This window comes from Cyanistes caeruleus, chromosome 2 (assembly GCF_971803275.1).
Source record: "Cyanistes caeruleus chromosome 2, bCyaCae1.hap1.1, whole genome shotgun sequence".
Taxonomy (NCBI): Eukaryota; Metazoa; Chordata; class Aves; order Passeriformes; family Paridae; genus Cyanistes; species Cyanistes caeruleus.
The window spans coordinates 78211293-78232010 of record NC_141702.1 but is presented as its reverse complement, the minus strand read 5'-3'; the positions used below and the strand labels follow the sequence as shown (position 1 = coordinate 78232010).

The window sequence follows — 20718 nt, the reverse complement described above, 5'->3', positions numbered from 1 at the left end:
TTTTATAAATTATATAAATTAGCATAAAATTGATTTCATTAAAGGCCTCCTTACTACATCTTCCTAGGTGACAGTGATTTGTTAACAACAACCCTAAGTGCAAATCTAATCTAAGTGCAAATCTCATATACTTTTAAACAATGCTTCCTGCATTGGCTATGAAAAGATCAAAACCAGACTTTACCAACAGCCCCTTACCAAAATCACAATGTGTCACCTTTCCCACTTCCCCATTCACAACAAGTCAGTTACTCTGTGTGAATCACAACACTCTGCCACAGAACAAATGGTTAGGACTAATCTTTCACAGTATTTTCCCTTTTCTCTGAAACTATGTATTAAGAAAAAAAAAAAGAACTCTTGAATTGAGACATATAGAAACTGTTCTTCCACAGGATGAGCATTATGCATACTTCAATTTGTGAGGATCTCCCTGTCTTTACCATAAGTTGGTCCACATTATTTTACACATCAAATAGATCAAGGGATCATTTAGTTGTCTTTACTCAATTCTATGTTCTTTAACAGAAATGCTTACTTCTTCCAGGTACACTCCCTGCATCTAGATTAAGATCCTGAATTAAAAGCCAATCACAACTGGCCTCTATTCTTCTACAGACTGGTATATTCTGGATCACTCCAGTGGTGAATGGAAATTCTTTCCCTATCTGCTACATTTTATTGAAAATATTTGGACACTGCTGTCCAAAACAGACAGAAGTAGTAGGTCTTTGGTAGTCTATTTTTATGTACAGGTTATGTTACACAGATGATATAAAAGGTTAGTGATGGACACATGCTGGAGAAGGTTCTCCAGAGACACTCTGATGAAACCACATTAGGCAACCCTTCAAAGATAGTCAGACTTCACAAACTTGGTGGAGGTCCTGATACAAATCCATTAAACATCACATCTGCAACATATTAATCTAACCACTTCATTTAATTGGTCTGATCTTTAATATTGTACTTGATACTACAAATAAATTATAATATTTAATTTATAAAATTTTCACATTTCTTTGTAAAACCAACAATATGTTTTAAGTAAAAAGAGCTTTGTTGTGGCAACAGCTTTGTTTAACTTCAACAAGACTGTAACTTTTTTAAAAGTAGAGAAATGTGTAAACATAAATATTCATGATTTTCTTCTGTACACATCTGTGTAAATTAGTTGATATAAATATAATTTACTGTAGAAACATTTTTTGTTTGTTTATGCTACACACAGTTCTATGCTGGCATCATGTACTAGTTGAATAATCTTTTGAAGAGTGAGATTTATTCCTTTTGCATTCTAACCCCCAGTAGGTCCATTGCCAGCAATGGACTTCATGTTCATGAGAATCAGACTCACAGTGTCAGAAATCTAAAATTAAACTTCAGTACAAGATTGTAAATAATCAAAAACGAATGTATTATTTTAATATCATAATCACCATACACTTAAAGGCCATGATCCAATCCAACCAAAATCAATGACTGTTTTTCCACTGATTTAGCTGAAATTCACCCGCAGTTTCCAGTCACTGTAGATTCTCATTTTAGTTTTGCAATTTTATTACAGCATGAAGAGTTAAAAGTACGTAGTATCAGAGCTTCAGTGTAAGAAGTAAAGCCTCTAAGTCTTTCTGGGCCTCTTTATCCTGAAAGAAACAGACAACCATGCATCAACTGAGAGAAGATAAATCCCTTCATTTGCCTAATACGTGCCTATCCACATTTCTTTACTAACAATAGACATAACATACAACAGCAACAGTCACAAAATGTAAAGACTGCGTAGTAAGTTAATTTATCAGTGAATACAAAAATAAAGTTTGAAGTGAAAACAAGAGCCAGATGGCAGCCCTCCCTTTACAGCTCTGTTAAAGCACTTAAAATGTTAGCCCACAAATAGCCTTTTCAGCAGACCGGTAAGCCCTTCAGCTGGGGATACACCTTTTATTGGTATACTTTGCATAATGTAGTGCCTTGCCTTATACCTGCCATAATCCTGCATCCTGACCACATGCAGTTTCTCTAAGGATGTTCTATAATGTTTGCTAATGATTTATTATGCAACTAAGAAGAAGGCATTGGGAAATGTAATTAATGACATGGGTTAGATTGTGGTTTCAGTGCATACAGCCATACTTACCTAGAATAACCACCATGGGCTGACTGCACCCTCATTATCTTCCAGATGGAGCTCAGCCTGTGCTACTGGGCTTACAGCAGAGTGGGGCCAATGTGGGAGCAAGAGGCAAGTGACCTGTTGTGCTCAGAGCCACCACTACTTTGTACTCCTAGGACAGCAGGAAAAGGCTCTTTTTAGGCCAATGTTTTAAGTGCACAGTTTGCACAGGGCTTTAAACCTAAGCCAGGCCTGAGACTGTCTCACAGGTAGTCAGTGATACATATTTTGGCTATTCCATGTATAATCTGCTTGGAAAAGGGCATATACATATAAGCACATAACCACGGTACAAAAACTCCATTATTCTACTTATTTTTAAATGTCCCCTGGATATAATCTCCTTCCTTTAGCTGCTGCTGCAAAACTTCTAGCTTGCAAAATGCATCTTAGCTTAAAACTACATTTCTAACATGTCAGCACTTCATGCCTGCAGGCTCGCAAGAGTCCAAACACCCAACACATGCACCCATTCATATTTAACAGTGCAAGTGAAAAGTGCCTGCACAGCACAGATTTTGTGTAAGTATTGCTAATGACAGGGACCAGTAATGGTAATGCCACAGGATATTCTGAAAGAAAATACTTTAGACAGTCAGTAAAGTAATCACTAAACTTCAGGATCACCCAATCAACCAAAGAGCTGGAACAAAAACCAGAACATTTTAGAATATATTTTATGGGTGAAGAAATTCCTGCTTCTCTTTATTTTGGTTAGTTGTCTATAATGTCATGGAGGAACAGAGAAGAATATTGAGATGATAGAAACCATATGCCAGACATGTCAAACTACATCATATTATTGGTCTGGATTAAGGCATTAATACATTAGCTGGATGCTTCTCTTGGAGTTACTGCCTTACTCCTACTGGCAACAATAGGCTAAACTATCTGCCTAATCATTTATCAGAGGCCTTAAAAGGCACACACTGCAAAGCCAGTAAGATCTTGCCAAAATACTCTAACAGAAGGAAATGTCATATGGCCTTGAGCACCCCTTAAATTCCACGTCACTACAGGCTGTCTGGAGCACCACATCACTGCTTTCAACAAAAACTGAAAAATTCTAAGTTTTCCCTTAATTCAGGGAAAATACACTCTTTTCTGTACTGACACTGGTCAATTTATGAAAATGATTCTAGACTCCATTGAATAAAATAAGTAAAAAGACAGATATTGTCCCATGCTAATAAGAAATGGAAAAGTTTCATTGTATCTGGTTGTACTCTTATGACAGTTTTCTAAACTGAAAATTATAAAGGTGCAAGTTTTCTCATATCTGAATAGTGTTCAGCATTTCATGAGTTGATGGGATACTCTACTCATTTTGCAGGATACAGCATTTTAAAAATTTATCTCCAAAAACTTTGGATAATTGTCTCTGTCTTCAGAAGTAAAGGATTATATTGGGCAATGAGCTTTACAAGTTGCAAAGGTCCAGAAACATTGGGCAATCTTCCCTGAATCTTCCTCTGGGCTTAGGAAAAAGAACGGAACAAACCCATGATTGTTGTAAGAGCTGTCTGGAGAAGAAACTGCAAACGTGCAAAGTATTCTTCCTCTGGTTTGCCAGTTCTAAACAAGACTACATCAGTTAAAGCAGGAGTTATTGCTGCAAACCACTTAATGGGTTGTATTAATTAAGTCAGCAGCTACCAGTCCATAAGAACTTGTATGGCAAAAACATTGAAAAATATCAGTAATGGCATTAAAAACAAAGCTGAGTATGGTCAGTGAAGGGAACTATTATGTCACCTTTGGAGAGAGTCCTTCCAGACCAAGAGGTGTGTCATGCTAAAAGGAGAGAGAAGCCACAACTCTGTTCAGTGTACTAGTTTCTGGTTCGAAATGTGAAAACTTCATTATTGCCCAAAGCTTGTCTGCTAATGGAAAGAAAAAGCCATAAATCCTATCATGGGCCAGCTCTCTTCCTTGTTGATTTCTGGGCCTGTGGCTTTCTGAAAATGAACAATAAGGTCAGGTTTGGGGTTTTTTTGTTGTTTTTGTTTGGGGGGGGTTGTTTGTTTGTTTGGTTTTTTTTTATTTTATATTTTATTTTTTTTTCTCCAGAGAGCAGACTCTCTCTTTAAAGTGCAGCAAGCAGAAGAAGAGGTGCAAGCTGTAGGAGGAATGCAATATACTTGCGTCAGTCCCATTTGTTCACCCTGAGGCTTAGTTCAGCACTGACTGAGCCATTTTCAACCTTGTCTTTCTACTGTCAAGGCTTACATTTATTAAACACCCCTTATATAATTTTCAGAGTTGAATATGAGTTCAAAATGTTCTGCAAACTGCTACACAAAAGGTATTCAGATTACAGGGTCAGGGACTATATTTCGCCTTATTCCTATTTTGTTGCTTTACTTTTATATTTCAACATTCACAGGGGATATGCACAGGAAAAAAAGACCTGGGAGGCCAGGGACTGAACAAGGGGAGAGAGGGAGTTGAAAACAAGAGCAAGAAGGAAGAGAGAGCTGGTGGGAAAAAGGGAATGTTGGCTTAACTGGAAGTAGTCCACATTTTGACAGTTCATTTTTGCTGAAAAGAATTTACTGATACATATACGTGGAGAGTTACACATATAAATGTGCACATAAAAATTAAACGGTAATTAAAGCCAAGACAGAAAGATAATGATTTTACCTTCCATCTCTGCTAATTATTTCCTTATGTGCTAACACACTCAACCCAGGCCCTGCACATGTGTGCACTTGTTGACAAAGTCCCAACTGTCAACAGAGAATGATACACCCCCATGACCACAACCAAAATGGTTACACCAGCCAACGAAAACATAATTGTGTGCAACCACTGCCAAATCTCAAGCTGACATGCATCCTGTAGGGTTTCACTGAAGTCAGCAGGGCAGTATGGTATATTAAATGAGCTGGGCTGCAAGGGTGGTCCAAAGCTGTACTCTGATATGCAGTAACAGCAATGAGGTGCTGAGAGACACTCCTGCTTTTGGGTACAGCTGTATCATTCCCTCACAGCTCCAGGAGAAATCCTGGACTGTAGCAGAAGAGACTCCCAAACATGCACAAGGGTTGTTAGAGAGCAATAGCTCTTGTGGACAGTATAAATCATACGAAGATAAATGCTATCCTATCCCTTCTCAGTTTCCTGACAGATTCTCACAGATGGTGTGACTGTAGTATGCACTAAGGATTGTATAATACCATTCGTTTTCTCCTTCGATATTGCAATACACCAATGCAATCATCCATGTGCCACCTTCTATGTGACTGATGTGTGTCACAAGCTGGGGCATTCTGTGTTCTTTCATTTTATCACTATCTTCTCTGGGGACTAACCATAACTTCTCAAGGCTTTTAGGATCAAGACAAGCACAGCTTTAAAATATGCAGCTGCCAATAAATACAGATTTTTGGATATTACTTCAAGTGGAGGGGAAAATACCCTTTTGCACCCATAAAGAGTTCAGCTCATTCAAGGACTACTGTTGAAAAATTACAAAACATCAGAATACAATTCAGTATAGTAGTCATGTAAAATTTTAATCAGCTAGTTCTTTTCTGACTTGAAAGACTAAACTTCCCCTATGATCTGGTTTTCTTTTACTATTGTATACAGTGTGGAGCTTTTGGTGTTGAAGACATTCTATTCTCCTCTTTCTGTTTGGCTGCTGCCTCTCCCATGATGGGACCTACAGCTTTTCTTTCTGCTGAAAGAGCCTGAACACAATCACACCGTTACAGCCCCCTCAGAAAGGTGCCTGTCAAGGCTTTCCTTCACCCTGTATATTGCCTCCAAGACAACATATTTAAAATCCCAGGAGTTTGACTTGGCCCAGCTACACTACAAAAATTCAAAATGGGATTTTGCCAATCTGTTTTGTAATCCTGGAGTGTACCACCACCTCTGTGAATACTTCTTCCACTCTGCCCCTGCATCATCAGAATGCCAGTGGAGGAGACACACTCAATACTTTGGGGAACTGGCTGTTGACCAGTCTTGCTGGACTAAGAACTACGCTAAAACTGTGTTAGCTTCAATAGGATGTTGAAACAAATACTGTGTGATAGTCAGTTTAATACTAAATATAATAAGCTTGGCATTTCTCAGGGTAAACTTCATCCTTATGTATGAAACTGTGACACCACAAAAAAATACCTTCATCACTTTTCAGAATCATTTTCAGAGGGAGAGAAGAAATAAGCACACAATGCAAACAAACCTTTTTTCAAGAACTTCAAAAACATGCAGATAGAAAATTGATCTGATCACTAAGACAGAGAAAAATAGACTATTCTTTGAAGTGCAAAATAATGTAAAATATGGACAGTCTCAAATTATTTTATCAACTCTTTAACAAATGTCTCATTTTCTCCTTGAATTTTAGTTTAAAATTTGATCTCTTTTATAATGAGTTTTTAAAAAGTGTATTCCCTGAGCTTGAAGCAGTCACATTCATTGTATACAAAACCACTAAATAAGCAATAGATTTTTTAAGCTTTGAGTTGGTGGTAGCTATTAGGAAATTCTTGTTCAACTCCACTAGCAGGAAAACAATAGCCCAGAATTCAAAATTAACACAAATCTGAACACTTACATTATTTTTCAATTGAAACACCATTTACTTTTGCTGGCCATTTGGAGGACAAATGTGCAAAAAATCTAAAGCAACAAATATTCTCTGAAAAGATTGACATATTTGAGCTGAAGATGTGAAAAGAAAATATTCTGGTTGATGAGAAAACAAGAACACTTTTATATGGTTAGCCCAAATTCCTCAGTTTCAATTGATAGTTTTTTTTCAAAACCAAGTCATAATTTGTAAACTTCACCATAAAAACAAGTGTAAATTACTTTTTTCTCCTCAAAATCCTACTTAGAAGGACAGATTACAATAGTGGCTTCAAATAAGACCTGTTGGAAATACCACAAGGTCTGCTCATATGACCAATCCATGGTGGCTGGAGTGGTTAATTCCCAGAAAATCTTGAAAAATCCAAATGCAGAAATGGTCTGTTGGAACAGAACAGCTGATGGATGCTGAACTTTATACTCTGAACTCTCTTCCATCCCAATTTTCTCCTTATAGACAATATTAAAAATGAAATGAATAGCCAAGGAGATCAATTATGGTGTTGTAAAAAAAAGTGTAGGAAAATTGTGAGCATGATTTCTCCTCAACAGCTGCATTCTTGTGTAAGCATTCTGCCATTGTTGCTGCCTATTATTACTTTTATCACCTCTTCCACATGAGTTTCAGATGTCACTGAGGCTGAAGGCAGTCTTTAACAAGTCTTTGCTCCCTGCCATTCTACACCTGTAAGAAGTGAATGCCACAATCATGAATTTCTGTAATATCTAAATCTCCCTCACTTCTTAATTTCAACTCTGAATTGCCATCATTTCTAATTACTGGGAAGGATGGAGTGCCCAAAATCACCAATAATTTTGTAAAACACTTTCTTACCTTTAGGGAAGTTTTTATCTACATTTTAAATAAGACTTCCAGTAACTCAGTGCAAAAAGATTTTCTTTGCATTTTTCCTACTCTCCTGCCTTCATCTCTTCCAAGACTACACTTTTTGTATTGCAACTACTGCTTTTCAGATTAACTTTTTAAAAATGTAATAGAGAATATAATAGAGACTAGAACCTTGAAATTTTAATCTTTCATTGCAAGGCTGTTAACTCCTTTGTGGTGCAACACAAGCACAGAGTTCGTTGTCATGCTCATGCTCATCTCCAGACACAAGAAAAAATAATTCAGTGACTATTATACTTTATAATCCTACATTGAGACTTGAAATTCTACAAGTTCCAGCCTTGAAAACTTCCAACCATCTTTATTATAAACAAGAAATTAGGGCTTTATTCCCCTTACAAGCAAAGAACCATGTGTTTAACCATACACATACGTACACACACACACACAGACCTGTTATGTCTTTCTGTATGCAAGACAGGCACTCATGATTTCAAAATTAAATTACATTTTTGTCTTCAAATTAAAAAAAGTAATTTTGTTCCACCACAATAGTGCACCACATCTGGTTTTAACAGTCCTTCATATAGTCATACTCAGCAAGGCTTTGAGCACACTACAAAGTAATGAGTCTCAGTAAGGGTAATGCAACATCCACTCGATGAACAGAGCAGCTGTTAAGCACTTAACAATAACTCACAGCAGCCCTGAACATTGGGATCTATTTTACTGAAGGGGCAAATGTTTCCCAGGACCCTGAGGTTATCCACCTGGGTAGCAACCAGAGAAAAACTGGACAATTTAATGTCCCATGTACCTCCAGCAGTGAAGTACCACTTTACATTATTTATGGCCAAGGAAGGATTGTATGATTCATTGGAGGCTTTTTGTTTAGAGAGGACAGAGAAAGGTCTTTAATGTTGCACTGAAATATCAGCTTTGTTTTTCCAGATGTAATTTGAACTAAATCTCATATATTTCCTTTTAAAATAAAAAAATGCATATACTGATAAGTTAAAAATGCGCCAAACTATTTTTAAAAACTGTCCTATTTTTAAAAATCCTCCTGTAACTCTTAATTTACAGGATGAACTTAATCAGAACTTGTTTCTTTTTTTGTAATTGCTGTGTATCTTTTTTAAGATTCAGAATAAGTCTGAAACAGGCCATCTGATTTTTTTTTCTTTAACAAGAATTAGCTATGTTTGGAAATCCCTTTACCCCTTGAATTAAAACAAGTTCTGTAAATGGCACAACAGATGCACAGAAGGGATATTTGGATGTGACACAACATTCAAGACAAAAATAATATCACTTAACTCAAAATGTTACATGAAATGAATCCTAGAAAAAGTGTCAAAGAAGTGTCCTGAGTTACAGCAGCTGAGAATTTCACCTGAGGATTAAAATGAACTATGGGCCACTTTACTGATGCCAAGCACCTCTGGTTCCCAGAAATCACTGGAAATTGTGGATGTTCAGAAGCAATAAAAAGTAAACCACTGTCTATGATTATTTTTCTGTGGGATGATTTGTATCATGAAATACTATACATTTCCTCAATGTGGCACCTTTCCAGCAACTTTGTCTCTCAGTCTGCTCCTGATTTGATGCCTTTATACAAATACATGTTTCTCAGTAGAAGCCAACATTTAAAAACAATAAAGGAATTCCCCTGCTTCAAGAAAGAGAAAACTCATATGAGAAACTATGACTACACTTGGGAATGATGGGTTTCACATGACTGTGACAAAATACCACACTGCTGACAACCTTGAGATCCTGAGCTGTGGCAAACAGAAACAAATCCTCAGACTGCTGCTGACCTGTGCTTTATTTTCAGACCATGAACCCCATCTTCTACAGAGCTGCAGTCAATTCAGGCACTTTATTAGCATCTGTTTATTACTCTCTCCCCAATGCCTCTTCAGTCTTATTACAGTCTCTTCCCCCTCTTAAACTAACCTCACTAAATGTTATTCCTACATACAGCTCCAAGCCCTGAACCAGATCACTTCCAACAAGTTTTCCCAAAAATCAGTAACAGTCTTTCTGTAACACAATAACCAAAACAACATGTAATATTCAAATTCAGATGGGATTTGAGGTAACAGTCAGCAATAGCAGAGTTCATGTTCCAGATCTCCATTTCACAGTAATTTCTTTCAGCATGCACTGAAAGGGTTTTTTTACCCTGTGTTGAAACTGAGTGCTTGGTTGGTTTTTCTTAATTGAATTACATACTACTGCCCTAATGCCATACTCTTCTGGACTATTTTTTTCTAAATTTAACTCAAAACACAGCACAAGTAAACAAGACAAAGAAGACAAATCTGTGATATTTATAGAATTAGTCAAAACAGGAGAGGTTAAATCATCTTGTCCTTTTCAGAGGGACAAACGATTTTTGGGGCCCATTTGACGCTCACTCTTCTGTTTACAAATCAGTGTAATTTTTATTCTCATCACCACCCTGCTTGCCAGAATACATACACCTATCCCTCCAACTCCTCTTGAATTCTTGCTCTCACTTCAGGGTTACTTCTCCTTCTCAGGTCTGCTGATACTTCAGGAATGTGATAGGATATTAAACAGATAATTTATAGCAGCCTTTCCTATGTTCCGTAATAGGCAAGCTGAAGGTGTATTTTAACAGTAAGCAAAGAGTAAGGAGAATGAAATAGTTGTTAATGTCAAATCAGTATCAATACATATTTAAAGAAACACTGAACTTAAGCAATGATTACTTAACTTATGACTGGTACATACTATAACTGGGGCCAAAAATTAGGCCACCCAGGAGCAGCGGCTGGTGAGGCATGCAGGGGTCTTTCTTCCCAGCAGGAACACTTGACATAAACATGTTAGTGCTCCACACACAGCATTTATTGTCAATCAAGTTACAGAGTTATTTAATGGTCTTTTCCCTTGACTTCAAAGAATTAAATGGGATGGGGCCAATTCCTCTCAGGAATCACCCTCTCTTTCTCCATACCACATCTGCTGTGCTCAGAGGGGGTCCCTTAGGCTGAAAAAGCTCAGGTTTGAACTTGTCATGCTCTAGGATGGTAAGATGTTTCCAGTCATAGGTCAGTCATGGAACTTGCTTCTACATGAGATCAGACAGAGTGAAGCTTCTTGCCATGACATGGTTTATATTTGAGAAATTAAACAACTTAAAATATCTCAAATATTTGTAGAAATTTTGTGTCCACATACCAAAAATACTTTAATGGGCATAAAACACTCTAATGGGCCTCAAGAAGAATCTAATAATCTCTTAGAACAAACAATATGCCAACAGATGTGACTTGAAGAACTGTGCCTCCTTAACTGCCCTGTGGTTGAAGACAAAGCCAGTCTTGAATAACCCGTCTGCCTCTGCTGGAGTTAGCATACTGCCCTTGACAAGAATCACAAACCAGAGGCTTTCAGGAGCAGAGAAAGAGATTTTAGGACAAAAATTCACAGTGCTTTCAACTGAGAAAGACATAGGTCTGGGGCAAAATTTCAGCACAGCTAGAGTGACACACCCAACTGCTTATGCTTAAGATGATCTAATGAAGTGGGTTGAATTACAAAGAGTACAATTCAATTTCTGATACAGACAAGTCTATGACAGTTCCCCAAACAAAGATTTTTTTTTAAAGCTGTTGATACAGACAACTGTAATGAGCCAGCCTAGAGTGAAGGGAAAAGGAATGTTCTGTGTTCGGAGGAAAAACTGAAACATTATGTTGTTACCGGCAGTGCAGTAATGGATGCCAAAGACAAGAGAGCAGTCACAAGGGAGCAAGTTATCACTCTCAATACCCACCTCATTAGTAACTGAGAGAATTGACAGTGCAGAATCACAGTACTTCAGTGCATTGTTTTTCTGGCCAAGATCTTTATAGCACTGAAAAGAAAAAACATTTTGTTTCCAATCAGACCACTGTAAGAACACCAGAGTCTACAAATCATTATTTTTAAAAGAACTTGGTTACCTTTGCCAAATACACATAATTGCATTTGGAATATCCTGGATGCATTTCTTCTGCCTAAATAATCAAAAAACAGGAAAGAAAATAGACATAAAACTTGTGTGATGAGATTTATGTGGTCTGCATAACATTTTTAGCAATGCACTACATTTCCTCAAACATCAGATAGAATCATCCCTACTCTGTGTAATGCAATCTGTCTAGTAGCACTTAAAAAAAAATCAAGAAAACAAGAAAATACAAAACTCAAACCCTAAACCAGGCACATGAGATGCTGATAGTGAACACATAAAAATGTTCTGTACTACTTGCTCTCCTCTCTCCCTAAGCGCTCTGTAAAGAACTAGGGTCATTCTGTACAAGATCTATTGGATTCATTCAAAGGGTAGGTTTAAAGATACCACTGTCTCTAGATTATTAATATTTATTTCCTCATCAAAGAAATAAGAAAGCAACTGACCATTCACACTTTGTGTAATAAGTATATTTTAAAATTTAAAACTTACTTATTTAAAATTTTAAATTTTGTCATTATTTCTCTTCCACAGACTCTTATTGTCTGGCTCTCAGTTCACCTTTCTTTTCAAATATTCATCTTCTAAAAAATTCAGGTAATTAAAAAAGTCCAATAATGTCTTTTTTTTAAAAAACAAACCAAGGATATAGAAGTTTGCAAGATGAGTAAAACCCTTACTAATTATTTACTAATGAAGAAGCATCTTTTAATCAATAAACAGCTTTTGGGAGAGAAAAATTACATCAGTGAAATTTATAGTAGCTGTAATCCTTGGACCAAAACAATGTTGCTTTCACCACAATTGTGTAGAATCAAACAACTGAAAAAGAAACCCAAACAGTTGTCTTTTAGACAGTAATTTGATTTTTGTTGCTGAAAATGACTTAAAACCACAGCCACACTGCAGCCAACCACAAAATGCCCTGAAGCTAAAGCGAATGTTTCAAATTATTTCTACCACTTTTGGAATTTGACCTTCAAGATAAAATCTCTTAAACTGGGAAGATGGTAATGTATTGTACTGTCTAAAATTCAGGAGATAATTCAATCTTTAAATAGACTAAGAACACAGAAAAGAAGTATTTTTGATAGTGAGGAAAATATGCCTGTCCAATTTCTTTGAAAACCTTTCTGAAAGTAATTGTAATGATTGAAGTTTATGCTTTGAATCCAGTCATGTGAAAAACTTGGAGGTTTTTGAGCTCCAGAAGCAGAAACAATTCATACGGAAAGTGCTAAAAGATAGATTAATTTTATTCATGTGGTATTTTCTTGTAACTGTGTTCAAGTAGAAAGCCCAGGAATATGAGGCAACCTATGTGACAGAGTTTCCTTCTCTACTTCACTACAAGAGACATTTCATCTCCACAAATAAGAAAGGCTTCTACCAAAATTCAATGGAAGAAAGTTTCAGATCAGAAAAAAGAGAAGCATCACAATGTCAAAGTTTTCCTTGCCTGTGTCAACCCTCTTGAAAGAAACAGGAAAATCAGCAACTATCATTATCACTATGGATGATTTGTTCCAAAAGCATATGTAACTAATCTATATCCATATCACATTCAATTCAATAACTATTAACCATGGAAATTAATTGGAAAATTTCCTGAAACTAAATAAAGAAAAGTAAGGTGCTAACCACTCATGTCCAAACTAACTTTAAAACTGAAAAGAAAAAACAAATAAAAAATTATAGAAAGTTCAGTAGTGTTTAGAAGAGCCCTGAATTTATAGCTACTGAACATAGTCTATTGAACAGACATCTTGACAATATTCACATATAACAGCTGGTAGACAGCAACACAGGAAAACCCTTGGCTAGAACTTACCTTAAGGAAATTCTGCAATGCTTCTTCTACTGTTGAAGTTGGTGGAGTCCCAAAGAGAGCAGCAGCTACTTTCTTTTCAATCCAAGACAGCTGAGCTACCTAGAATTAAAAAAAATAAATTAAAAAGTCAGATTTATTTAGAATTGCTTCTCAGTTTTGCAGTAAATACTGTCTTTTGTATTGTACAATTTATACAGTGTATTTCGGAAAAGAATCTGTAAAGGAATGCTTTATACTGTCAATTTGGCTAGCTCAAAGCAGTCTTTTGGATTTTAGAGTCATATGACCAAACACCAACATCCTCAGTAAAAGATTACTCCCATGTTAAAAGCCTGAAGTGCATTTTAGATTTCCTAGCATCTTGCCTTTTTTAAGACCGTAAGGCTAGAAATAGTGCTTGAAACTTGCTAAAGGTTTTCATGAGATAAACAGCTTTGCATGGTAATCTGTGCACTTGACTACTTTCCTACATTATGAAAAGCTGTTGCTTCAGTAAAAATGTGTATGTGTGTTTGGAGCATGTATAACAAGCTCATTTATTACACAGAAGCTGGTGACAACCACTGTTGTCAGAGGCTTCATTTTTAGCTCTTCCAGTCTGACAAATAACACTTGCCAATGACCTCTTCTCATTTCAGGAAGATGAGCTGCTATAAAAGGACTTTAGGGAACTGTCATATTGCCACTCATTGCACAAGATTTCCTCCCTTACATACACTGACGCCTAACAGAAACTGCTTTGGTTACTGCCATCAGGTATGTGGGCTCCATCACCCAACCTTCTCGCTTCAAGCAAAGGATGGAGTTGCTAAGAAATGCAACGTGAAAGAAGAACCTGTTTAAAGTTTAGGTGTGAAGCTACTTTCCCTTGGACATTTCTATCACGTCCGTAAAGAAAAGTCAGGACTTGTTTACTTCACATCAGTATTTGAACCACAGCACTGATGGCACAGAGCAGATGAGTCAAAAAATGGTGAAAAACAAGGTTCTGTATTTTCTGGCCTGATCTTTGCAGAGGTAACACAGAGAAGAGACACAAAAAGGCAAAGAAAGTGAGCCTCTCACCAGAGACTTGGAGATGAAATATGAATCACATAAGGACATCTCTTTTTCGAAAGGAGCTGCAATTCAAATAGTTCAGCCTTGAAGTCAAGTCTCTCCTATTGCTATACAATTTAAAATGGTTTTGCTTGGGTTTAGATTATTTCTGCCTCATTCCCTGGCTTCTCAATATCTGATGGGCTGTTGCTGCTCCCCCTACCAGCTCCACCTATAGCCAGCAATTATCCAGTAGATGTCAGTTAATAATTGTAAAATACAAGATTCCACTTTCTTACAACTATCCACAAGTACCAACCAGAATGCTTCTGCTTTGAACAGACACCAAGTTCTATCTACTTCTTGTTGCAAACGGTCCTAAAAATACCATTGTGAAGACTAGAAATACAGGTCAGCATGCAACAGAAAAATGCATAGGATTGTGTTTTCTCACCTGGCCCCAATGTCTCTAGCTACATATAAGTAGCATTGCTTGAAGACAGAAGGCATCCTGGTCTAGTCCAGCTAGCTGCTTAGCAAGGTCCCGATGCCTTCTTTGTTACATGTTGTCAGTAAGTGTTGCACACAAAAGCACAAAAAATTATAACCCAGAGAGAAACAATATCATAAAAATAAAGCTTTTGTTTTCATCCTCTTTCACCTATCTCACTCTTGAAGCTTCTTCCAAGAACATAAAATGCTTTTTACAAAGCCTCTCCAGCAATCATGGAGTTCTTACTCATTGAAGCAACAAGATGTTGGCCCTGCCATGCTTTCCCACTGCGTTACAAACTGCAGCATGCTGCTTAAAACTTCTAATTGTAGGTATGTACGTAATTCCTTCCCCATTTCATTTCTCTCACTGTTGTACAGTTTCTGAGACATATTCTGCAAGAGTTATTAAAAGAACTTTTGCAAAAGTGCTGTTTTCTTCATGTCTATCTACTGTTGCCTTGTTCTCACTTCTTTTGGAAGAGGAAGGGCATTTCTATACTCCTAGGACCCTCAAATCAAGAGGGAGGAAGAGAGGGGGTAAAAATTAAGGGAATGCGTTACACCGTTCTCTGCAAGAGCACACAACACCCTGGAGATACACACTGCACAGATACAATTACCACACTCATGTCCGCTGTTATGCAACAGTGAGGAAACAAAATTGCAGTTTTTCCATGTGGAGTATAATTAACTATTGAAAACACAAGTTCTTCCTGGCAGTTACTTTATTTTCTTATGAGATTTAATCAGAACTGATTTACTGAGGTTTTAGTCTTTATTTTGTCTGGCTTGGGTGCTGCTTTGCACTACTCAAACTTTTAAAAAGCCCAAACATATATGCAGTTGGCCATTTTTATTTCACAAATCCCATCAAGCTAAAACAATATTTAAAAGTGAAATCCATGTAAGCACATTTCACACAAAAACAACCACTGAAAGGAGGTTGTAGGAGGTTGTTTAATTTCTCCTCTTCCAGGTAACAAGTGATGGTACTGGAAGAAATGGCACCAAGGGGAGGTTTGGATTGGATCTTAGGAAAATTTTCTTTACTGAAAGGGTGGTTGAACATTGGAATAGACTTCCCAAGGAAGTGATGTAATCACCTCACTGGAAGTGTTCAAAGACATGTGGCACCTGGGGACGTGGGTTACTGGTGAACAGGATGGTGCTGGGTTAACAGTTGGACTTGATCTTAAGAAGTCTTTTCCAACCTTAATGATTCTATAATTCTATGGCAGTAGTGAGGTTTTGTCAATGTTCACTCCATCCAGCATTATACTTTTTGACTATTCCAGAGACAATCTGAGAGTTCCGTGATGTTTTCAGCTGTCAGACTTACATGCTGCTGGCTTGATGAATTTGTTTCAGCAACTCTAGCCCTCCGTATAAGAAGTGCCTAGTTCACACAAGCTGTCCAGGTTCCTTGCATGGTCAATACAGAGAGGCACTTCCATTAGGCAATTCCTCTTCACCTACATTAGCCTGGGATGAACACTTCTATCTTTCTTTCCTACCTTCAACTACAAAAGGTGCACAGATCCTGGGGATAGCTAAAGGCAGCTGGGGTGAATCCCATCCCAACAGCTTAACTGCCCCACCTGAGTCTGTGTGCACTCCTCTACGACTGAAGTGGGACAAATGGAAAAGTCCTGTTATATGCAATACACAAAATTGTTTCCCAGAGCAATAGTGATGAACAGGAAATTAACCCTTCCCCTAAACACAGGGAATAATTAATCTGAAATAACTTTCTTTGAGTAACTCTTACACCACGTTCAATGAAATGGAAACATCGTTCCTACTATACCAAGTTACTAATCATTCTCTGACTGTGGGCAAGCACAGGGAACAGAACTCGAGGCATAACACGCGCTAGTGTAGTGCAGAATTGACTGCTACAGTCAAGCTTACTCCAATATGCAAAGTCTATCTGGAGGTCCACACAAAATCAAATATAAAGAGAGGGTAACTGTCACCAGCTACAGCAGAGCCATGATTTCACTTAGTGAGTGTTCAAGAGTGGTAGAGTGTATCAGGGAATAAGGCAAACAGCCACTGTTGCAAGTAATAGCTACAACAATAAGAACAACAACAAAATTAAGGAATGAAGATTGGTATTGCCCTATAGATGATTTCCAAATGTTAAGTAAGATTTGGTTTCTTAGATCTCCTGAACCCTGATGTCAGCCCTGCCAGAAGCCTGAAAATTCAGAGAAGCAGTGCAAGGAACACTGTGTTTCCAGAGAATATCAGGTTTTAATGTACTGGGTCATTCAGGAACATCACTCCCCAGCGGCCATACATAAGGAGAGCTAGTCCCACCCACTCAAGAGCAACAAACAAAGGCCTGAGGAACCATCAGCCAACTCCTGATCTCCCTTAGAGCTGAAGGCTAGTAGGTCATCCTGACAGCCTGGCCTTTGCCAAGGAGAGGAGGCCACTCCAGAGTATCCAGAGTATCCCAAAGCCAATAGAGATGCTTGTCTCAACCAACCTCTCCTATCTGTCAAGGAGCTGTCATCCATTTATTCTACCAAAATTTCTATTCTATCCAGAGATGGAAGGAAGACACTCCCAGAGTTAAACTGAGGCTGAACATTAAGTTCTTACTTGGTACTCTTCCATCAGGCCTCTTCTATCTCTGAAGGCCAAGACAAAAAATGTGATTCTCCCCTAAATACTGGGAAAACGAATTTCAAAATATCCCTTTCTCTTCCTTAGCCTAGGATCAGAAAAAAATCATATATATATATATAAACACTGACTGGATTGTTGTCTTCTGTTTGTTTTTTATAAAAGGCAAACCTTGCCCCATGACACCTCTTTTCACATTCCAGGATGTTGGTACGAAGGAAACTAAGCTGCCTGAATTGAAAAACCATCCAGGGTTGACTTTCAGCCCTAAAGGACATCCTCTTCCAATGCTTCTTTGCTAAGAGCTCACTGAAGACATATCACACAACTGCCTTCCATAAAGGCAAATCACACCATTGATCCAGCTTCAGTAAAATATTAATGACACCTAATTAAATATCCCCAGAGAGTTTCTTTTTCTTTTTCATTACAATGTATTAATGTAAAACTGTATTAAATCATTTTGCAGTGTTTTGACTTCTGGAAGAGATTAAGTAACTGGACACCAATTTTGAAATACTGGCTTCCAACAAAAATATTCTCTTTCTTGCCAACTGAGGAACTGAGACAATCTGCACAGTCATTTAGGTATTTATCCAACTTGAATTGGGCTTTTCACTTTCCAGTAAGGGAAGCCCACTTAAAGAGCGTGCAAAGGAACTGGATCAATTTGTTCCCTGATGTGACCGAAACAGATACTGGGATAGACCAGAGACAAATCCAAAACATGGCATGCAACCTGCAGAAAGAAAACCCCTGGAGATCTCATTTTTAACACACTACTAGCATTTACCAGGGACTGTGATCCAGTTTCACAAGCACATTCTAGCTGTTCTGTGCCTGTCCTGTAATGGCAAGTAGACGTCTTAGTTTTATAAGCTATTTGAAACATTAAAACACTTAACCCTCTCTCCGCCCCTCCCCCCCCAAAAAAAACCCAAAGCATACAATTACAAAGAATTATCAGATAATTGTGCCCAAAACTTTAAGGAAATAATTCTTAGATACCATGTACCATAGATCCATTCACTTCTTGTATACACAGCAGGTTCCACAGGCAAAATTTTGCCCACCATGACATCTGTGAAATGACTGGGGAAAATCTTGCCTACCTGATTGTGATACCAGAAGTAATTTTCTAACAGAGCTGATAGGATTCTGTGATCCTCTTCTTTTATACAGATCTACTGCCTTTATAATGGTAAGAGAAATAAGAAACAGCAAAAACAAAAACTGAGTTTTAGACAAGGTGGTGCGCAACTGTCTCTCACAACTGGCTCTGCATCACAGACAAACCCCAGCTGCTGTGACACAGTGAAAACGCAGCTGATCCTTTCTGCTGGAAGGTACTATGACACCTGGCATTAGCTTCATTTCTGGCCCAGCAAGAATAACTGCTGAGTAAGAAACTTGGCAGAGCTATACCACTGCTCCTTGCAAAGGACTGCACTACACTGAGGAAGGTGGGAAATGGCAGTCAGGCCAGATTAAACTCCACGAATTAAACAGCTTTTACTAGAACAGTATACAGTCTTTGCTTATATATTTCAGTCTCCAAAAAATCTTCTGAATTTGTCTCCCCTGTTTAGGGGTGACAGGTTTGACAGTTGGACTTGATGATGATCTTGAAGGTCTCTTCTAACACTGATGATTCAATGATTCTATACTTCTTACCACAAAGTCTTTTCAACAGATTTTCATTTGTAACCCTGAGTTACACTTGAAGCATCCCCATTTACAGTATCTTATGCAATTCCTGTTTGCCATCCAAAAAAAAGCATGCTAGACAATAGCAGTAAGATCCCCTAACATTAAATCAGGAGAGAAAGGGAAATCTCTGACTATACTAGGAAGACTTAAGTACATCAGATTTCACAAAACTGCCATCAAAGCCTATAAAATATCAAAAACTTGTTATCCTTTTTAACTACACTGCTTCAGTAAAGGAATATGGAACCAAAATTGTCGCTCCGATTGGGAACGGCTTTAAAGAACGACAATGGACTCTCAAGGGAGTCACAACAGGAGAATTCCCTAGTTTATTGCTTCAGCTCTGTCTTATAGACAGATACATGGAAAAGTACAGAAAGGAAACTCTTATTGGTTAACAAAGTACTACATCACCATCATTGGTCAGGGGCACTTTGCCCCCCCTGACTCTCTCCTGCAAGGAGAAAACAAGACTGCAAAACAACACCTGCAAGGTTGTTTACTGTTCCTGAGAATTGTTTTAATTCCTTCTCATGAATTTCTCAGGCTAGCTCTAAGTCAGGCTTGAGAGCTATGTGGCCTGTAATAACTACAGGCACTCTGGCTCAGATTTAGCATCCATACAAAATTAGACAACAATACCCTTGGAAGCAATACCTATGAAAGAACACATATTTGGGCTAATCCTAACTTGATCCCAAAGTCAGCTAGGCTAAATGTGAAAACCCGCCTTCTTGCCTGAATCACCCCTTTTCTGCTTTAATTCTCTCACACTGGTCAACACCTTCCCAGCCTCAACAGTGAGACTGAACATTAGAAACAGAGCATCTAAGAAGAGCATTATCATTCCATCTACAGGTACCAGATGAGTGACAAAGGAATTTTTCAACACTTCATCATAATCTCTACCCTGACAAAGTATTTGGAATCAATACCACAGCCAACAGCCTTCTTTTGGGATAATTACCACAGCATGAAACTTCACAGTCTGCAGAACAGAAGCAAGGACTTTGGCAGATCTTCCACAAGCTCCTATGATTACCTACGTCACGTGCCTGGCCAAAATCTGGGTTAGTGGATCAGCACAGAAACATCTCCCTCTGCTAAAACTAGTGAGGATATTTCCAATCTCACTGGGCAAGGGTTAAAAGCTAGTAATGCCTCTAAACTAATGTTTCCAAATGACCTCATCTTGCTACTGAAAGTGTGCAAAGACAGTAAGTTTTTAAGAGCTGACAGCCCCGGAAGTTGAACAAGATGTTATTCAGTCCTATATTTGCATTTAGAGTACAAAAATCTGTTCTGTGTTTCAGGTTACTATTTTGTCATGGCAGTCACACAAGGCAAGAATTAAAGAAAAAAAAAGAACAGAAATC

The 20718-nt window shown here is 37.9% G+C and overlaps 1 protein-coding gene across 5 annotated transcripts in view; it reads right to left on the bottom strand.

The window, feature by feature from the left end:
- Positions 1-1393: 1393 nt before the first annotated feature.
- The window catches only part of RMDN2 (regulator of microtubule dynamics 2), a 54596-nt gene continuing 35271 nt past the window's right edge, over positions 1394-20718 (bottom strand). For all 5 annotated transcript variants that reach the window (XM_086878089.1, XM_023923776.2, XM_086878088.1 and 2 more), the window contains 4 exons: positions 13466-13564; positions 11624-11677; positions 11455-11535; positions 1394-1646 (listed from right to left, as the gene is read on the bottom strand). In XM_086878089.1, coding sequence (XP_086734215.1) covers positions 1593-1646; positions 11455-11535; positions 11624-11677; positions 13466-13564 — 288 coding nt within the window. In that variant the 3' untranslated portion in view covers positions 1394-1592. The remainder of the gene's footprint in view (positions 1647-11454; positions 11536-11623; positions 11678-13465; positions 13565-20718) is intronic.